This window comes from Dasypus novemcinctus, chromosome 21, assembly GCF_030445035.2.
Source record: "Dasypus novemcinctus isolate mDasNov1 chromosome 21, mDasNov1.1.hap2, whole genome shotgun sequence".
Taxonomy (NCBI): Eukaryota; Metazoa; Chordata; class Mammalia; order Cingulata; family Dasypodidae; genus Dasypus; species Dasypus novemcinctus.
This window is the reverse complement of record NC_080693.1, coordinates 30,702,386-30,717,972: the sequence shown is the minus strand read 5'-3', so window position 1 is coordinate 30,717,972 and position 15,587 is coordinate 30,702,386. Positions and strand designations below refer to the sequence as shown.

Here is a 15,587-nt window from a genome sequence, read left to right as displayed (position 1 = left end):
GGTCATCAAGGTCAGAGTTATGGTGGGGGAGGGTTGTCTTCCCCTAGAATTTACTCTTGGTCACAGTCCAGGCCCTTATTTTGGCCATGAGCTATCCCATGTTTCATAAGTATTCTAGCATATCCTTTATCATCTTATAAATCTGGATGGCTATGATTTTAGAAATTATGATGGTAAGAATTTACACTAATGACATTGACCTGATGATAGGTTTGTTCCGATTGAGTTCTGTAGCTTAGACATGAAATATTTTAGGCATAGATCACAGGGACTGGAAGTGAGTTCTCCTATTTCTCTCCCTCTTCCCCTCTTCATTGCTTAGGGTGGTGAAGGCAGAGAGACTTTACATTGGGTGTGAAGTCACTACTATTAAGGGAATGTATTTTCCTAACCCAAATTAACTTTTTCAGGGACGACTTGATGTCTCGGTTCCTCAAGCTATAGATAAAGGGGTTCAGCATGGGGGTTACCACTGTGTACATCACTGATGCAATGGTGCCCTTCTGTGCTGAGCGACCCGAGGGGGGACTGAAATAAACACAAAAGGAAGTCCCAAAGAAGAGAGAGACTACAGAGAGGTGAGAGCTACAGGTGGAAAAGGCTTTCCGCTTTCCCTGAGCTGAGGGGATCTTCAGGATGGTGGAGAAAATGTATGCGTAAGAGATAATCAGGCTGAGCACACACACCAGGCCTGCGAACCCCCCGACGGTGAAGATGGCCAGCTCATTGATGAAGGGGTCTGAGCAGGACAGACTCAGGAGGGGGTTGATGTCACAGAGGAAGTGTGGGATCCCATGGTCTGCACAGAAAGACAGGCTGTTCATCAGCAGTGTGTGTAGGAGAGAGTGGAGGGCGTTCACGGCCCAGGAGGCGGACACAAGGAGGACGCAGAGCCCTGGGTGCATGGCCGTGACGTAGTGGAGTGGGTGGCATATGGCCATGTAGCGGTCATAGGCCATGGCAGCCAAGAGGAACGCCTCCAGCATCACAAACAACATGAAAAAATACAGTTGTGATAGACACCCTGCATACGAGATGACCTGATTCTGGAACCAAGTGTTTGCCAGCATCTTGGGGACGGTGGTGGACACAAAGCAGGCATCAGCAAAAGAGAGGTTGGCCAGGAAGAAGTACATGGGAGTGTGGAGTTGAGCATCAGAGATGATGACCAGAATGATGAGCAGGTTGCCTGCCACTGTGACCAGGTACATGGACAGGAACAGCCCAAAGAGGACCTGCTGCTGGTCTGGCTGCTCCGAGAACCCCAGGAGGAAAAACTCTGAGGGGCTGGATAGGTTTTCCCATCCCATTTGTCTGTAAGAAGTAAGTTGGGTTAATTGAGTAAGTTGCTGAGCCTGGGATTGTGAACTCTGAAAACCATGCATTGTCCCATTGGAGATCTAGTGTTAGGTTGAATCATATGAAATTTCCAATATTTGTCTTTGTTGGACCTACAAAAATGGCAATTTCATATGGTTTAACTGAATATTTGCAAAGGCCTGTGCTTGGTACCATGAGAAACCAAAGATTTGTTTGTGATGAGAGACAAGGGTTTTCACTTAACACAGTAAATTTTAATCTAGTACCTGTGTTTTGGGGTTAGGTTGGAGGTATTTGCTGGCTTGACTCTTGTGGGGGTCATATGGAAATCACACTATTAATAAAATCTAAGGTTTTACAGGCCAAATAAGTTTTTAGCATAGTTTTCCAATATCTCAAAAAACCAAGCCTCCTGGAAAAGGGATTTTGGAATTGGTAAAAAGCATATTTAACACTTAAATAATATCACTGCCATCTACACTTGCCAGAAATCTGAGCATCATAATTGACCTCTTTTTCTTCCTTCTCTTCTTCTAATAATTGCATCCAAATGGCATCCAAATTCTGGTAATTTTACTTTTTCAATATAGCTTGAATTTACCAGCTTCACTGCCTCCCAGCTGCCAGTATATTCCTGTAGGGTGCTATGATTTCTCACCTAGATTTTGGCAATTGTTCTCCCTGCCTCCAGGCATGCCTACCTGCTATCTGGTCCCCTTCCTACTGGAAGGATGAGCTTTCTAAAAATCAAATCTGATTTTGTCTTTCTACTTGGGCTCCCCATTACTTTCAGGATAAACCCTAAACTTCTCCATGTGCCTAAAGGCCCTTGATCGCCACTGGCATTATTACAGAGGGGCCTCCTTCCTCCCCCATCCCCGCACACTTCTTGCCTCCATCCAGCCCCCTCTGCTCTAACTCAGTTGAACCATTTTCAGTTGCTTAAAAGATCCAGCTGCTCTCTTACCTCTGGGCTGCTGCTGTGCCCTTTTCTTTGCCTGGAATAGTCTTCTGTCTCCCATTCATCAGTCTGCACCAAGCTTCAAATCTCTGCTTAAATGCCACTTCTTCCAGGAAGCCTTCCCTGAGTCACCCCTCACAATGCACGCAGGTTCATGCCCTGCTGTATGTTCCCAGGCACCAACACCTCTTCCTGCCATAGCACCCATCACCCTGGTTTGAAACCACCTGAGTGCTTGTCTCTGTCCTCATTGTGCCATGGGCACCTTTGAGAGTGGGCAGCGATGGCCCCTACCTCATTCACCTTTGAAATCTCGATAGTGCAGAAGCTGGTGTGACCAGGTGCTCAGTGAGGCTCTGTCATGTGCACGAAGAGAAGACTAGATAGAGGTCACGTGGCCGGAGGGGACAGCATGCCCCTTTAGTCGTTTCACATGTGGTTTTGAGTCAGTGGACTATGTAGGAAACATGGTGACAGAGACATAAAGATGCCAAACCAAGCAAATGAACTCTTTCTAGTGAAACTCTGGTAACGGAACAGTATTTTGGCTGAGAAATTCACCCACAGAATCAGTTTTCCTTGGTGCTACATTTTTTTTCCCTCCAAAGTTAAGCATATCCTGTGACTCCACCAGCCCTAGTTGCACCCACCAAAGCCCTCCTTGATCTTGTCTCTTGCGCGGCTTTCACTGGCCAGAAACCTCAACCATTTTCCATCTTAGCACCCCTAAACACAGACCAGTCCCTTCTTCCTTCATTCTTTCCACAGTTACTTGGTCATTTCTTGCCCAAAGAACACCAAAAACCTCATCCAAACAGAAGACCCTTTCAATATATTGTCCTTCTTTCTCATAAGGGGTCAATTGGCATTTTTCCAGTCTTGTTATGATGTATAAATCTTACCACTTAAAAAAAATACAGCTGAGTGTTCTTCTAGGAGGTACAGATTTCCTGTGGTTGATTGATTTAAAATTTTTGGTGAACTTAACTCTGGACTCGGTTCAGGTTTGAAAACTGAAATGGAATTTAGAGAAATCATTTCTCCACTTAAAAGAGGAGAAGTATCCATGAAGGAAATAGGTGAAGGTTATAAGGTTAAAAACTTATAAGGATGTGGAGGGGACTTGAGTGATGAGGACATATCTCAAACCCTATCCCCATACAAATATTTTTATCCTTCCAAATAATATATGTTTGTATTGGCTAGTATGTTCGTAAAACATCTCTGAGAAAATAAATAGGAAACCTTTTTAGAGAAATGGGAATTGGGGGGATGAGAGAGAGGAATGGGAGAGAGATTGTCAAGTGTAACTTTGGCACGTTTTGAAGTTTGAACCATGTAAATGTACTACCTATGTAGAAAATTAATTAAGGACACCTTACCCCAAAAACAAACTATGGGTTCACAGCGTGTGTGTAATGGAAGACAATGCAGTATAGTGCATAGAGATTCCAAGTAGCTGAGACACTTGTGTGGTTGCAGCCACATCCTTTTAAAGCCTTAATGCTGTGTGTGGGTCTGTGTGCGCGTTTGTGTGTCTCCTGCAGAGGCTGGGATTTGGGAAAAAGGGACCTATCATGGAATTACCTGGAGAGAAGTTGCTGTTGATTCCTGCTCTCTGTTCTCTTTATATCACGGTGGCTCTCATTGTCTGTGCAATCTTGAGGACCTGGGTCTCTATCCCTTTTTGGCCACAAAGCAGCATAGTGTCATCATTGTTTCTACAGGACTGTGCAGAAAGGCCGTGTGAGATGAGTTCCCAACAGACCACAGGCTGGGATGGGCAGAAAGAAGTGGTAAAAAGGAGTCGTGCTTCCCCCTTTCCTCGCCCTTACCCGGCTCTTCTTGCCAATAGCCGGAGCTGTCACATGCAGGCATTCATCTCTCTGACTGTGGGTGGTCAGACGAAGGTGACGAGAACTGCTGTGTAAAGGCACCCAAAGGGAAACTGCTTCAAGCTCTGGATGTGCTGAGTGATGGTTATTGCCATTGCTGCAACTGCTCCAATTTCTCCTTTTGTCTCTTATTTTTTTCCACCCTGAGAACAAGGGAACAAGAGCTGCAGACCAGGACCAGGATCATGCCGGTGTGTGTTATCCTTGGAGGTGAATGAACAGAACACCAGATGGAGCCCAATAACAACCACACCTCATCCCTCTTCTGCTTATTTCAGAAGTTGCTGCTAATATCTGCCCTTCCCTGGCCTCATCAGAACCCACGAGGAATGTGTTCTTGCAATTTCATCAGCACTCTTTGATTAGGGTTCTGTTATTCTTAGCTGCTTGTTGGGCCAATCTCAAGAACTGGTAAATTGAAGACAATTAATTCTGTGAGGTACCCAAAGCTCAAGAGGATTGAGAATTCAGTGCTGCGTCCCTGTTCTGAGCTGGTCCAAGAGAGGCGGGTGATGGGGACCTGCTCACAATCCCTCTGTGGTCCCAGGAGAATCGCAGAATTCCAATCACCAGCAAAGCAGCTAAGTGAGTTTTGGTTGCCTCACTTAGTCTTGTGGTTTTTCTGGGCCTTTTCAGTGAGAAACAGAGAGAAGACTTCAGCATCATGACAAAGGCCAGTTGGGGTGAATCTCTCTCCTCTCTCCTCTTCTTTTAGAGACGATAATCCTAAATCAGGTTAAGGCTATGCCAGTGCTTTTTTTTTTTTTTTTTTAAGATTTATTCATTTTTTCACCCTCCCCTGCTGTTCTGGTTGTCTGTGTCCATTCGGTGTGTGATATTCTGTATCTATTTCTCTTTTTGTCTTCTCTTCTCATCTTTCTCCTCTAGGATTCAGAGGGATTTGATCCTGCGGACCTCTGATGTGGAGAGAGGTTCCCTGTCACCTGCGCCACCTCAGTTCTGGTCTCTGCTGTGCTTCACCTTGACTCTCCCCTTTGTCTCTCTTATTGTGTCATCATCTTGCTGTATGACTCACTTGTGTGGGCACTCGTCTCACCACCTAGCCACTGGCTCACCACCTGGGCACTCGGCTCGCTGTGCAGGCTCTGGCTCACCATGTGGGCACTTGGCTCACCATGCAGGCACTTGGCTCGCTGTGCGGGCACTGGCTCACCCTGCGGGCACTCAGCTCACCACCCGGGCACTGGCTCACCATGTGGGCACTTGGCTCACCATGCAGGCACTCGGCTCGCTGTGTGGGCACTGGCTCACCATGTGGGCACTCGGCTCACCACCTGGGCACTGGTTCACCACCCGGGCACAGGCTCACCATGCAGGCACATGGCTCGCTGTGTGGGCACTGGCTCACCATGCGGGCACTCAGCTCACCACCTGGGCACTGGTTCACCACCCGGGCACAGGCTCACCATGCAGGCACATGGCTCGCTGTGTGGGCACTGGCTTACCATGCAGGCACTCGGCTCACCATGCGGGCACTGGCTCACTACCTGGGCACTTGGCTCACCACCCAGGCACTCAGCTCTCTGTGTGAGCACTGGCTCACCATGCGGGCATGCTTTCTTTTCTTCTTTTTCACCAGGAGGTCCCAGGGATCGAACTTGGGTCCTCCCGTGTGGTAGGTGGAGCCTTATCATTAGAGCCACATCATCTGCTTCCCGTCAGTGCTATTTTTACCTCCCTTGGGCTGGGACGAGCAGAGCTGAAGAACTGGGAATTCCACATCCTGGCAGGTGCCAGCAGCCTGAATCCCTTTCTGCTGATGGAGTATGAACAGATCCATGGGCCAGGTGGGAACAGAAATGACATTCAGCAAATGGAATTTCTTCTTTCTCTTGTAGAACTGGCCACCTAATAACTTCTCCTCTCCTCACGCCATATAATCAGGGGACACAGAGAATAAAAAATCACAGAATATGAGTAACCTGAAATATGGGCTATTCTTGGAGTCTCTTTGGAACGATGGCCAGTTTCTTGTGTATTCTAGAAATACTTCAAATCAGCAATCTACTTGTTTTAATACATGATTTCCTTTGATTGAACAAAGAAACCACTACATAACTCCACGTTTAAAAAATATCCAATTTAATTTTTTTCTACCATGTTCAAAAGGAAAAAAGTGACCTGGCCCTTTTAAAAAGAAAGTGAAGGCATGTGCCAGGCAGATTCTGTCTGCCAGGCATGTAACACTGTTTAGAGCATATGGTATCTATAACTAGTGAAACTATTTTCCAAGAATGAAGGTGAAATAAATATATTTTCAGATAGAAGGAAGCTAAGAGAATTGCTTTCTAGCAGGCCTACACTATAAGAAATGCAAAACATGGTTCTTCGTGCTGAAGGGAAATCATACCATACAGAAACTTGGATCTTCAGGAAGGAATGAAGACTGTCAGGTGGTAGATATCTGGATAAATATAAAAGACTATTTTATCTTAATATGTTTAAAATGCATATGTCAATTTAAAGAAAACTTATAATATTGATTTGAGAGGCTTGTAGTATATGTAGATATACATTTGACAACTATAGCACAAAGGTGGGTGGGAGGGGTGACTCGATCTACATAAACGCAAGAATTGTACATTTTACATGCTGTTGGATCGTTTTAACTATAAGTGCCCTGAAAAATTAAGAATGTATATTGGACTCCATAGGGCAAACAAAAAGAGAAATAAAGCTGAGAGGAATAACTAAAAAGACAATGTATAACAACCTGGAATTATAAAAAGATTCAAATAATCCAAAGAAGTTAGGAAAGAAGGAGCAGGGGAACTGAAAACAAAGGTGACAAAATGCAAACAAATAACTAAAAGGAAGACCATAATCCAACCATATCAAAAATTTCAATAAATGATGATAGATTAAACAATCCAGTTAAATAAGAGATTACCAGAATGGATAAAAAGTAAGACACAATTATGTGCTGTCTACAAGAGACACACTTTACATGAAAAGAAGCAGATAGGTTCAAAATAGATGGATGGATAAAGAAATACCATGTAAAGCATAAGAAGGCTGGAATGGCCCATTAATATTAGAGAGACTTCAAGACAAAAACAATAACAGACATAAATAGGGACATTTTATAATGATAAAAGAGACAATTCACAGGGAACAGACAATAAGCATAAATGTGAATGGGCCTATAAATAAGTCCCAGAAAAATAACAATAAAAGAAATAATCTATAAATTAGAGTTTATCCAGGTTATGCTAACCAAGAGACACCATTAAGAAAATTAATATGCGGATCAGCAGAATATCCATGTCTACATAAAATACCATGACTTTTTTTTTTTTTTTTTTTTAAAGATTTATTTATTTATTTAATTCCCCCCCCTCCCCTGGTTGTCTGCTCTTGGTGTCTGTTTGCTGCGTCTTGTTTCTTTGTCCGCTTCTGATGTCGTCAGCGGCACGGGAAGTGTGGGCGGCGCCATTCCTCGGCAGGCTGCTCTTTCTTTTCACGCTGGGCGGCTTTCCTCATGGGCGCACTCCTTGCGCGTGGGGCTCCCCCACGCGGGGGACACCCTTGCGTGGCATGGCACTCCTTGCGCGCATGAGCACTGCGCATGGCCAGCTCCACACGGGTGAAGGAGGTCCGGGGTTTGAACCGCGGACCTCCCATATGGTAGACGGACGCCCTAACCACTGGGCCAAAGTCCGTTTCCCAAAATACCATGACTTTAAAATGCTGTTTGACCTAAAGTAAGGGGGAAATGGAAAGGAGAAATGAGTTTATATGGCTACGAGTTTCTAAAAAAGAGTCTGGAGGCTGGCAGAAGGTTTGCCCTCATGCACAACTGAGCAGAGTCAGAGAGACAGATAAAGCAGATACAACCCCCAGATATTGGTTCCTTTGAGGGCTAAAGAGACCCATGGGAGTTATGGTCATGGCCGATGGGGTTAACTACCAGGGCAGATGGCCCCTCTTTGGAAATGGTGTTTATGTGTGATGAATCTGGACTCAGATGGGATCTCCCTTCATAAGACTTTCATGCTAATGTGCTGGAGGTGCAGTTAATGTTGGGGTTTAAGATATATTTAGGGGATTTGAATCTCTGGACTGACAATGTGATAGCCAGATCCTGAGCCTCAACAGACTCCAGCACCTACAATCTGATTTATTGGACTTACCACACTCAGCTAAGATGGAGTTGAAGAAGGACAACCACCACACCATGGAGCCTAGAGTGATTACAACTGAAAATGGGAGGATTGCATCCAGCATCCAGGTGGAATCTGAGCCTCCTCTTGACATAGAGGTGCAATGGACACAACCAATCCAATGTCCACATAGAAGAGGTGGCATTGGATTGGGAAAAGTGGACATAATGGACAAAGGGTATGGGGAAAGGCAGGAAGAGATGAGAGGTGGAGGCGTCTTCGGGACATGGAGCTGCCCTGGATGGTGCTTCAGAGGTAATCACCGGACATTGTAAATCCTCACAGGGCCCACTTGATGGAATAGAGGAGAGTATGGGCCATGATGTGAACCAATGTATATGAGGTGCAGAGGTGCCCAAAGATGTACTTACCAAATCCAATGGATGTGTCATGATGATGGGAACGAGTGTTGTTGGGGGGGGGGAGAGGGGGGGTGGGGGGGTGGGGTTGAATGGGACCTCACATATATATTTTTAATGTAATATTATTACAAAGTCAATAAAAAATAAAAAAATTAAAAAAAAAAAAAAAAAAAAAGAAAATTAATAAGCATGCTCCAGACTTGGCGAAAATATTCATGTCTAACATATATCTGACAGAAAAGTATTATTGCCTCAAATATGTAAAGAAATCCTACAACTTAGCAAAAAGACAAACTCAATTAAAAATTGGCAAAATATTTGACCACACACTCACAAAAGAAGATATATGAATATTCAAGAAGTAAGGAAATGCAAATTGAAACCACTACTTACTCATCAGTATGGTAACAATTAAAATGACTGACACCACCAAATGTCGGCAATGATGAGGACCATCTGGAACTTTCATACATTATTGGTGAGAGTGTAAATCGGTAGAATCATTGTATTAAAATTTTTGGCAGTGTCATATTAAACTAAACATACTCTGGTGGAGCAAATTTAATCCTAAATATTTTTCCATAGGAAATGAAAAATATGTAAGCAAAATGAGTTGTTCAAGAATTTTCATATTAACTTTATTTATAAAAGTACCAAACTAAAAACAACCCAAATGAGCATCAGTGGAAGAACGGCCCAACTAATCATGGTATTAGTTTGGAATGGAGTAATTAGCATTCCATTACACAATGGAATGCTGCCAGAATACAAAGGAATGAACTACTCATCCATGAAACAAATGGATGGGTCACAAAACACTAGTCTGTTGAAAGAAGCCTTACACACAAGAGTACATAATGATTCCATGTATGTGAAATTCTATAATAAGCAGAACTAATCTTTTGTGGAAAAAATCAAAGCAGTTTCCTCTAGGAGGGTGGGGGAGATTGTTTGGGGGGGGGGACATAAGGAAACTCTCTGGGGTGATGGTAAGATCTGTATCTTGATAAGGATTCTGATTTACATAGGTGCGTACATTTGTCAAAACTTGATGAATATATACTCAAGATTTATGCATTTTCTTGTACGTACATTTTACATCAAAATAAGAAAATTTTAAAGGAATATTAAGCTCTGGTTAATGTATTGAAATATTTAGGAAGAAGTGTACTAATATCTGCAATGGACTTTGAAATGTGTAAAAATACCGTTTGAATGGAGAGATGATGGATTGATAGTAAAATGTTAGTGGTAGAATGTAAGTGGTGAATATATGGAATTTTACAGTAAAATTCTTCCAATGTTGCTGAATGTTTTTAATTTTTTAATGATAAAATTTTGGAAAAAAATAATAGCCTCAAATGTAGATGGTTTAAACACTCATTTTCAAATAAGAAAGTCAGAGTGGGCCAAAAAACAAAACAAAACAAAACAAAAAACAGGCAACACCTAAAAATGTGCTGTCTGTGAGAACACCTTAAATAGAAGGACACAGATAACTTAATGGTGAGAAAGCATGAAAAAATGTGTCTGGTATATCTTTCCAAATAAAGCATAAAGCTGGGATGGCAATGTTAATATTAGTACAGTAGATTATCTAGACAAAGAGTTATATCAGAAATAAAGGGGGCATTTCATATGATAAAGGCAAATTTATCATAAAAATCATAAATATGTCTAAGTTTAATAATGAAGCAAAAGTTGACAAATCAAAGGAAGAAACAGATAAATAGATTCACAATTGGAGTTGGAGAGTTTAACATACCCCTCAATTTCTGGAGATTGATATCCCTTGATTTATCAAGAGACAGCAAGTTAATAAGCAGACAAGCCACTGTCTAAGAGAAACTATTTAGAAAACATATACCTGACACAGGACTAGTATCCAGAATATAAACTCTTACAAATCAATAACAAAAAGACAAACACCCCAGTAATATGAACAGACATTTCATAAGGAAAGCTGTATGATTTGCAGAATGCGATAGGTTGGTATATGGATGCACTTTAACTTTTCTCTGTGTTTTAAAATTTTCATAATAAAATTTTGAAAAGTCTTGTTTTGAATCCTTTCAAGGGCTACTGGTATAATGTAGTGAAGGCAGAGGGCAGTTTAAGTTCTTTGGGAGTTTTATTAAATGCATTATTTCCATTGGCACGAAGGGAGTAGGTGATGAGATGTCCGATACCCCCTTCACAGGTTTATAGGCTTTTGCAAATGCGTGTACAGGTCAAGACCCTCTGTACATCGTAAGAGAGTTTTCATCATGCCCTCTGATTGGCACAACAAGCATACTGAGAGAAATGTCAGACACAAAGGAAAAACTATTGTATGATTTCACTTACATGAAAATCTCGGATATGCAAATTAATAGAGCCAGAAAGTTGATTCCAGGTTACCAGGGACTGGAGAGGTGGTGGGAATGAGACGAATACTTGATGGTATAGAGAGTTTCTGTTTGGGGTAATGGAACAGTTTTGGTGGTGGATGGTGGTAACAGAAGTACAACATTGTGAATGTAATTAATATCCTGAGTTGTACACATGAAAATGGTTAAAATAGGGAATTTTGTGCTGTGTATGTTTTCCTAATAAAAATAATAAAAAATGGCAAAAACCATTATCATGATGAATGGGAAGTATAAGCTTAGGGCATTCGCCCTTAGGATATCCTTTAGGCATTTTCCATCCCTTCTGTGGGGAGGAGAAAAGGAGGAAAGCTGTTGTCTGGGTCAGGGGATTACTCAGTATTTCATGGAAAAGGTAATGAATAAGATCATGTAACACTCGAGATAGAATCGAATACAGAAATTACATAGTAATACATGATTTTCCATGCCCTTAAGTCCATTCAGGAAAAATAAAGCTAGGCACTGTGCGAGAGTCATCAGTGAATTCAGACCAAAGTTTATGGCGGACTCTTTGTTATTCTTTTTGGCTCCCAGCAGCTGAGCTCTTTTATTGTTTGGAAAAAACCCCACCCTTTTGAGGCAAATCCAGCCTCCCACCATGCCATATACCTGCTTCCCCATTCCGCTTGCAACTGAGGCACAGCCACAAGACCTGATTCTACCAGTCAAATGCATGCACCCAACCAAGACTTGACATTGAAAGCTGGTGACGTGAAGCAGTAGGGGACACGCAGAAACCATCCAGGCAAGGGGTGGCCACAGTTTTCAGCGACCACAACTGATGCTGAGACACGATGTGAGAGGCCCTAGAGACAGCATTCAAGTCAAGTGTTGGTGGTGACAGTGAAGCCCGTGCCAGTGGATGTAGCAGGGATTTCTTTACTGGACCTGTTCTGCTGTGTGGTTTTGGGCATTGTTCCCTACTCCAAAGATGGTTGCTTAGTCCTCCTATGAATCTGGAGGTCTACCCAATATCCTTTTCAAAAAATTAATTAATTAATTATTAGAGAAGTTGTGGGTTTACAGAAAAATCATGCATAGAATACCAACTTCCCATATATCACCCTATTTTAACACCTTGCATTAGTGTGATACATTTGTTACAAGTCATGAGAAAACACTTTTACAATTGAACTATTAACTTTTGTCCATCATTTACAAAAGGGTTCACTTTTTGTGTTGTACAGTTCTATGCATTTAAAAAAATATTTTTTAAAAAAGATATTGATTAGAGCGGACTTACTGGTATTCTACTACAGAATTATTGTGACTCTAGCAGTGGAAGAAACTATCCCTGATGTGGAGGCAGTGGCCACAGGAGTTGCTGGGGGCAGGGAGAGGGAAGAAGAGGTGTGATATGGGGGCAATTTCGGAACTTGGGGTTGTCCTGAATGATATTGCAGGGACAGATGCAGGGCATTATATATCCTGCCATAACCCAGTGAATGGACTGGGAGAGCATGTAAACTACAATGTAAACTATAATCCATGCTGTGTAGCAGTGCTCCAAAATGTATTCATCAAATGCAATGAATGTGCCACAATGATGAAAGAGGTTGTTGATGTGGGAGGAGTGGGGTGGGGTGGGGAGTCGGGTATATGGGAAGCTCTTACATTTTTTAAAGTAACATTTTTTTGTAATCTATGTATCTTTTAAAAAAAGAATAAAAATGATGAAAAATAAAAGATATTTAGGTTACATACAGGTTACATTAAAAATATAGGGGATTCCCACATGCCCTGCTCCCCACACTGCCCACATTTGACCCTGTTAACAACATCCTTCATTAGTGTGGATTATACTAAGCATGGATTATAGTTTACATTGTGGTTTACACTTTCTCCCACACAATTCTGTAGGTTATGGCAAGATACATAATGGCCTGTATCTGTTGTAATGTCATTCAAATGTTTTCACTTTAATGATAAAGTCCTTTGACGCACAAAAGTATTTAATTTTGATGAGGTCCCATTTGTCTAATTTTTCTTTCTTTGCTTGTGTTTTTGGGGGGTGAAGTATAAGAAACTATTGCCTAACACAAAGTCCTGAGGAAGCTTCCCTGTATTTTCTTTTAGGAGTTTTATAGTCCTGGTTCTTGTATTTAGGCCTTTGATCCATTTTGAGTTAATTTTTGCATATGGTATGAGATAGGAATCCCACTTTATTCTTTTGCATATGGATATTCAGTTCCTCAGCACCATTTGTTGAAAAGACTTTTCTTTTCCAATTGAGTAAACTTGGCAGCCTTGTAAAAAATCAATTGAACATAGATGTGAGGGTCTATTTCTGAACTCTGTTTGATTCCATTGGTCTATGTATCTATCCTTGTGGCAGTACCATGCTGTTTTGAGCACTGTAGCTTTATAATAGTTTGAAAGTAAGAAAGTGTGAGTTCTTCACCTTGATTCTGGACTCTGACATACAAGCTACATAGTCTTTTCCAGACTTTGTCAATCTTGGGGCATTGGTACATGAACTAAATTAAATTACAGTATTAAAGATTATTTCAGGACAGCACATTAGGCAGAATCAAAAGGTATGACTTGATATGTGGTTGCAATAATTTTTATTTGTAGTTAAATCTACATACATACTCATAGAGCCTCATTATTGTTGAAAGTAACAATTTTAATATTGTATTAAATAGTTATTAAGCAATGATCTTTATGTTGTTTAAGAGTGACTCCCCTTGTCTAACTTTAAGTTAGACAGAAAAATAGCATGAGATTGATTCAGCAGTTAAGTGGTATGGAGTTTTCTTGAGAATCTATATTTTCTCAGCTCATCTTTTAGCCTATTCTCTTTGGCACTTATTGCTTCACTATGGGAAATATTTCTCATATCATCTTCCTTTTTTGAGTTCATCCCTAACAAGAAATTTAATCTTGTTTTGCTCATTTTTTAGGAATAATATTGCAGGATACATTTATTCATTTAGCACAAATTTTAGCAGTAACCACTATGTGCCAGCACAGTTGTAACTGGTGGTGTACTGCAGTGGAAATAAAATCTCAAACTTCACATTCTCATGAGGACATTCATTAGAAAGATTTATGTGACATTTTCTTTGGCCAACCTTAAAATTTCCCTAAAGGAAATATTTTCATTTACTCCCATTATTTCATCATCCACTCACACAGATTCAATTCCATATGTAGTCAAATACTTTTTATCTAAAAGAGAAATTTTGTAATTGTTCTCCTCTGTGATGTTTTAGAGTCTTAGAAAGCATTAATGGTGAATACAGTCATCTTTTAACATCCATGGACAATTCTTGGCAATGTGAATAATCTATAGAAACTAATTTTATGTTTCTACTAGAAATAGTAGATAATGGGACAACTTGTACTCTGTTCTAAGATGCACTCAATTCACCACAACAAAACATTGTTTTGTTTGAAAAAATGAGATGAACAGCACTTATATATTATTAGTACATTGAAAAACATTTTAAACTTTTCATGAATAGAATCAGATTATAGGTAAGGGGTTCCTTTAGTGGGTGTTTAATGACCTACTGGTTATACGGTGGGTGTTTTGTGGAATATTATACACATAATATAATCAGGGATGGACACCAAGAATCAAAGCCTTGTAATCCATTGGCTGTTTTGGAGAAATATGGTCAAATCATTTTTAATGAAGTTCTTTTTCTTTATTTATTATTTGGTACCCAAATTTTCCATCAACTGTGTTTTATGTTATGTTATAATTAATTAAAGCAGAACATGCCTCATCTTTATTAATTTAGATTGCAATAACTCTAGTAATGAATATCAGTATCCAGTGTGACTTTGAGAGTCTTATGATGTTTAGAGATCATCTAGTTTAAACAACTATGCAGTAAGAACAAAAATGTCTTCCAAGGCCAGTTTCTATAAAGATTTCAATTCAGTCTATGTCTGATCATTATCAGTTTACATTTTGGGGTCTGATATTTTTTCATTCACCTCACTTTCCACCAGTAATTATTGAATGCACTTTATGTAAACAACATTGCAGGAGGTACAGAGATACTTTAAAAATGCTCCTTCCCTCAAAGCATTATAAGGGTAGAAGGGGAGAGTAAACCTCATAGTCGAGTACAATGGATATTTGAATTTATATCCTTCAAAGCACAAGCTGATGTGATTCTCTCAAACCACTGACAGAAACAGAGCAGATATTTTAAATCTTAATACATGGATGTGGAAGACAAAGTTGAGACTTTCCAAACTCTATTGTGCTAGTCAGTATTACAGCTGGGATATGAACCCAATGTACTTGTGCTGCCTCTCTGCCAAAGGAGGAATAACGCAAATGAAGCGTTAATTTCAATAAGACCACAGTCTCATCATTGGTATTTTCTGGCTGGAAAGATCAAAGCTGACTTCTAGAAGTGGGATGACATTGGGGCTGGACTCTCAAAGGCTTCATAATTGGGGACTGCAGTGTCTAATCCATGACCTCACAC

The 15,587-nt window shown here is 40.9% G+C and overlaps 1 protein-coding gene across 1 annotated transcript; it reads right to left on the bottom strand.

Annotated features, from left to right (window-relative positions):
• Positions 1-311: 311 nt before the first annotated feature.
• OR1G1 (olfactory receptor family 1 subfamily G member 1) lies at positions 312-1,420 on the bottom strand. Its single transcript, XM_012522088.3, is given in 2 exon segments — positions 312-1,345; positions 1,348-1,420. Coding segments are annotated over 2 exon segments (1,107 nt in total).
• Positions 1,421-15,587: the final 14,167 nt, after the last annotated feature.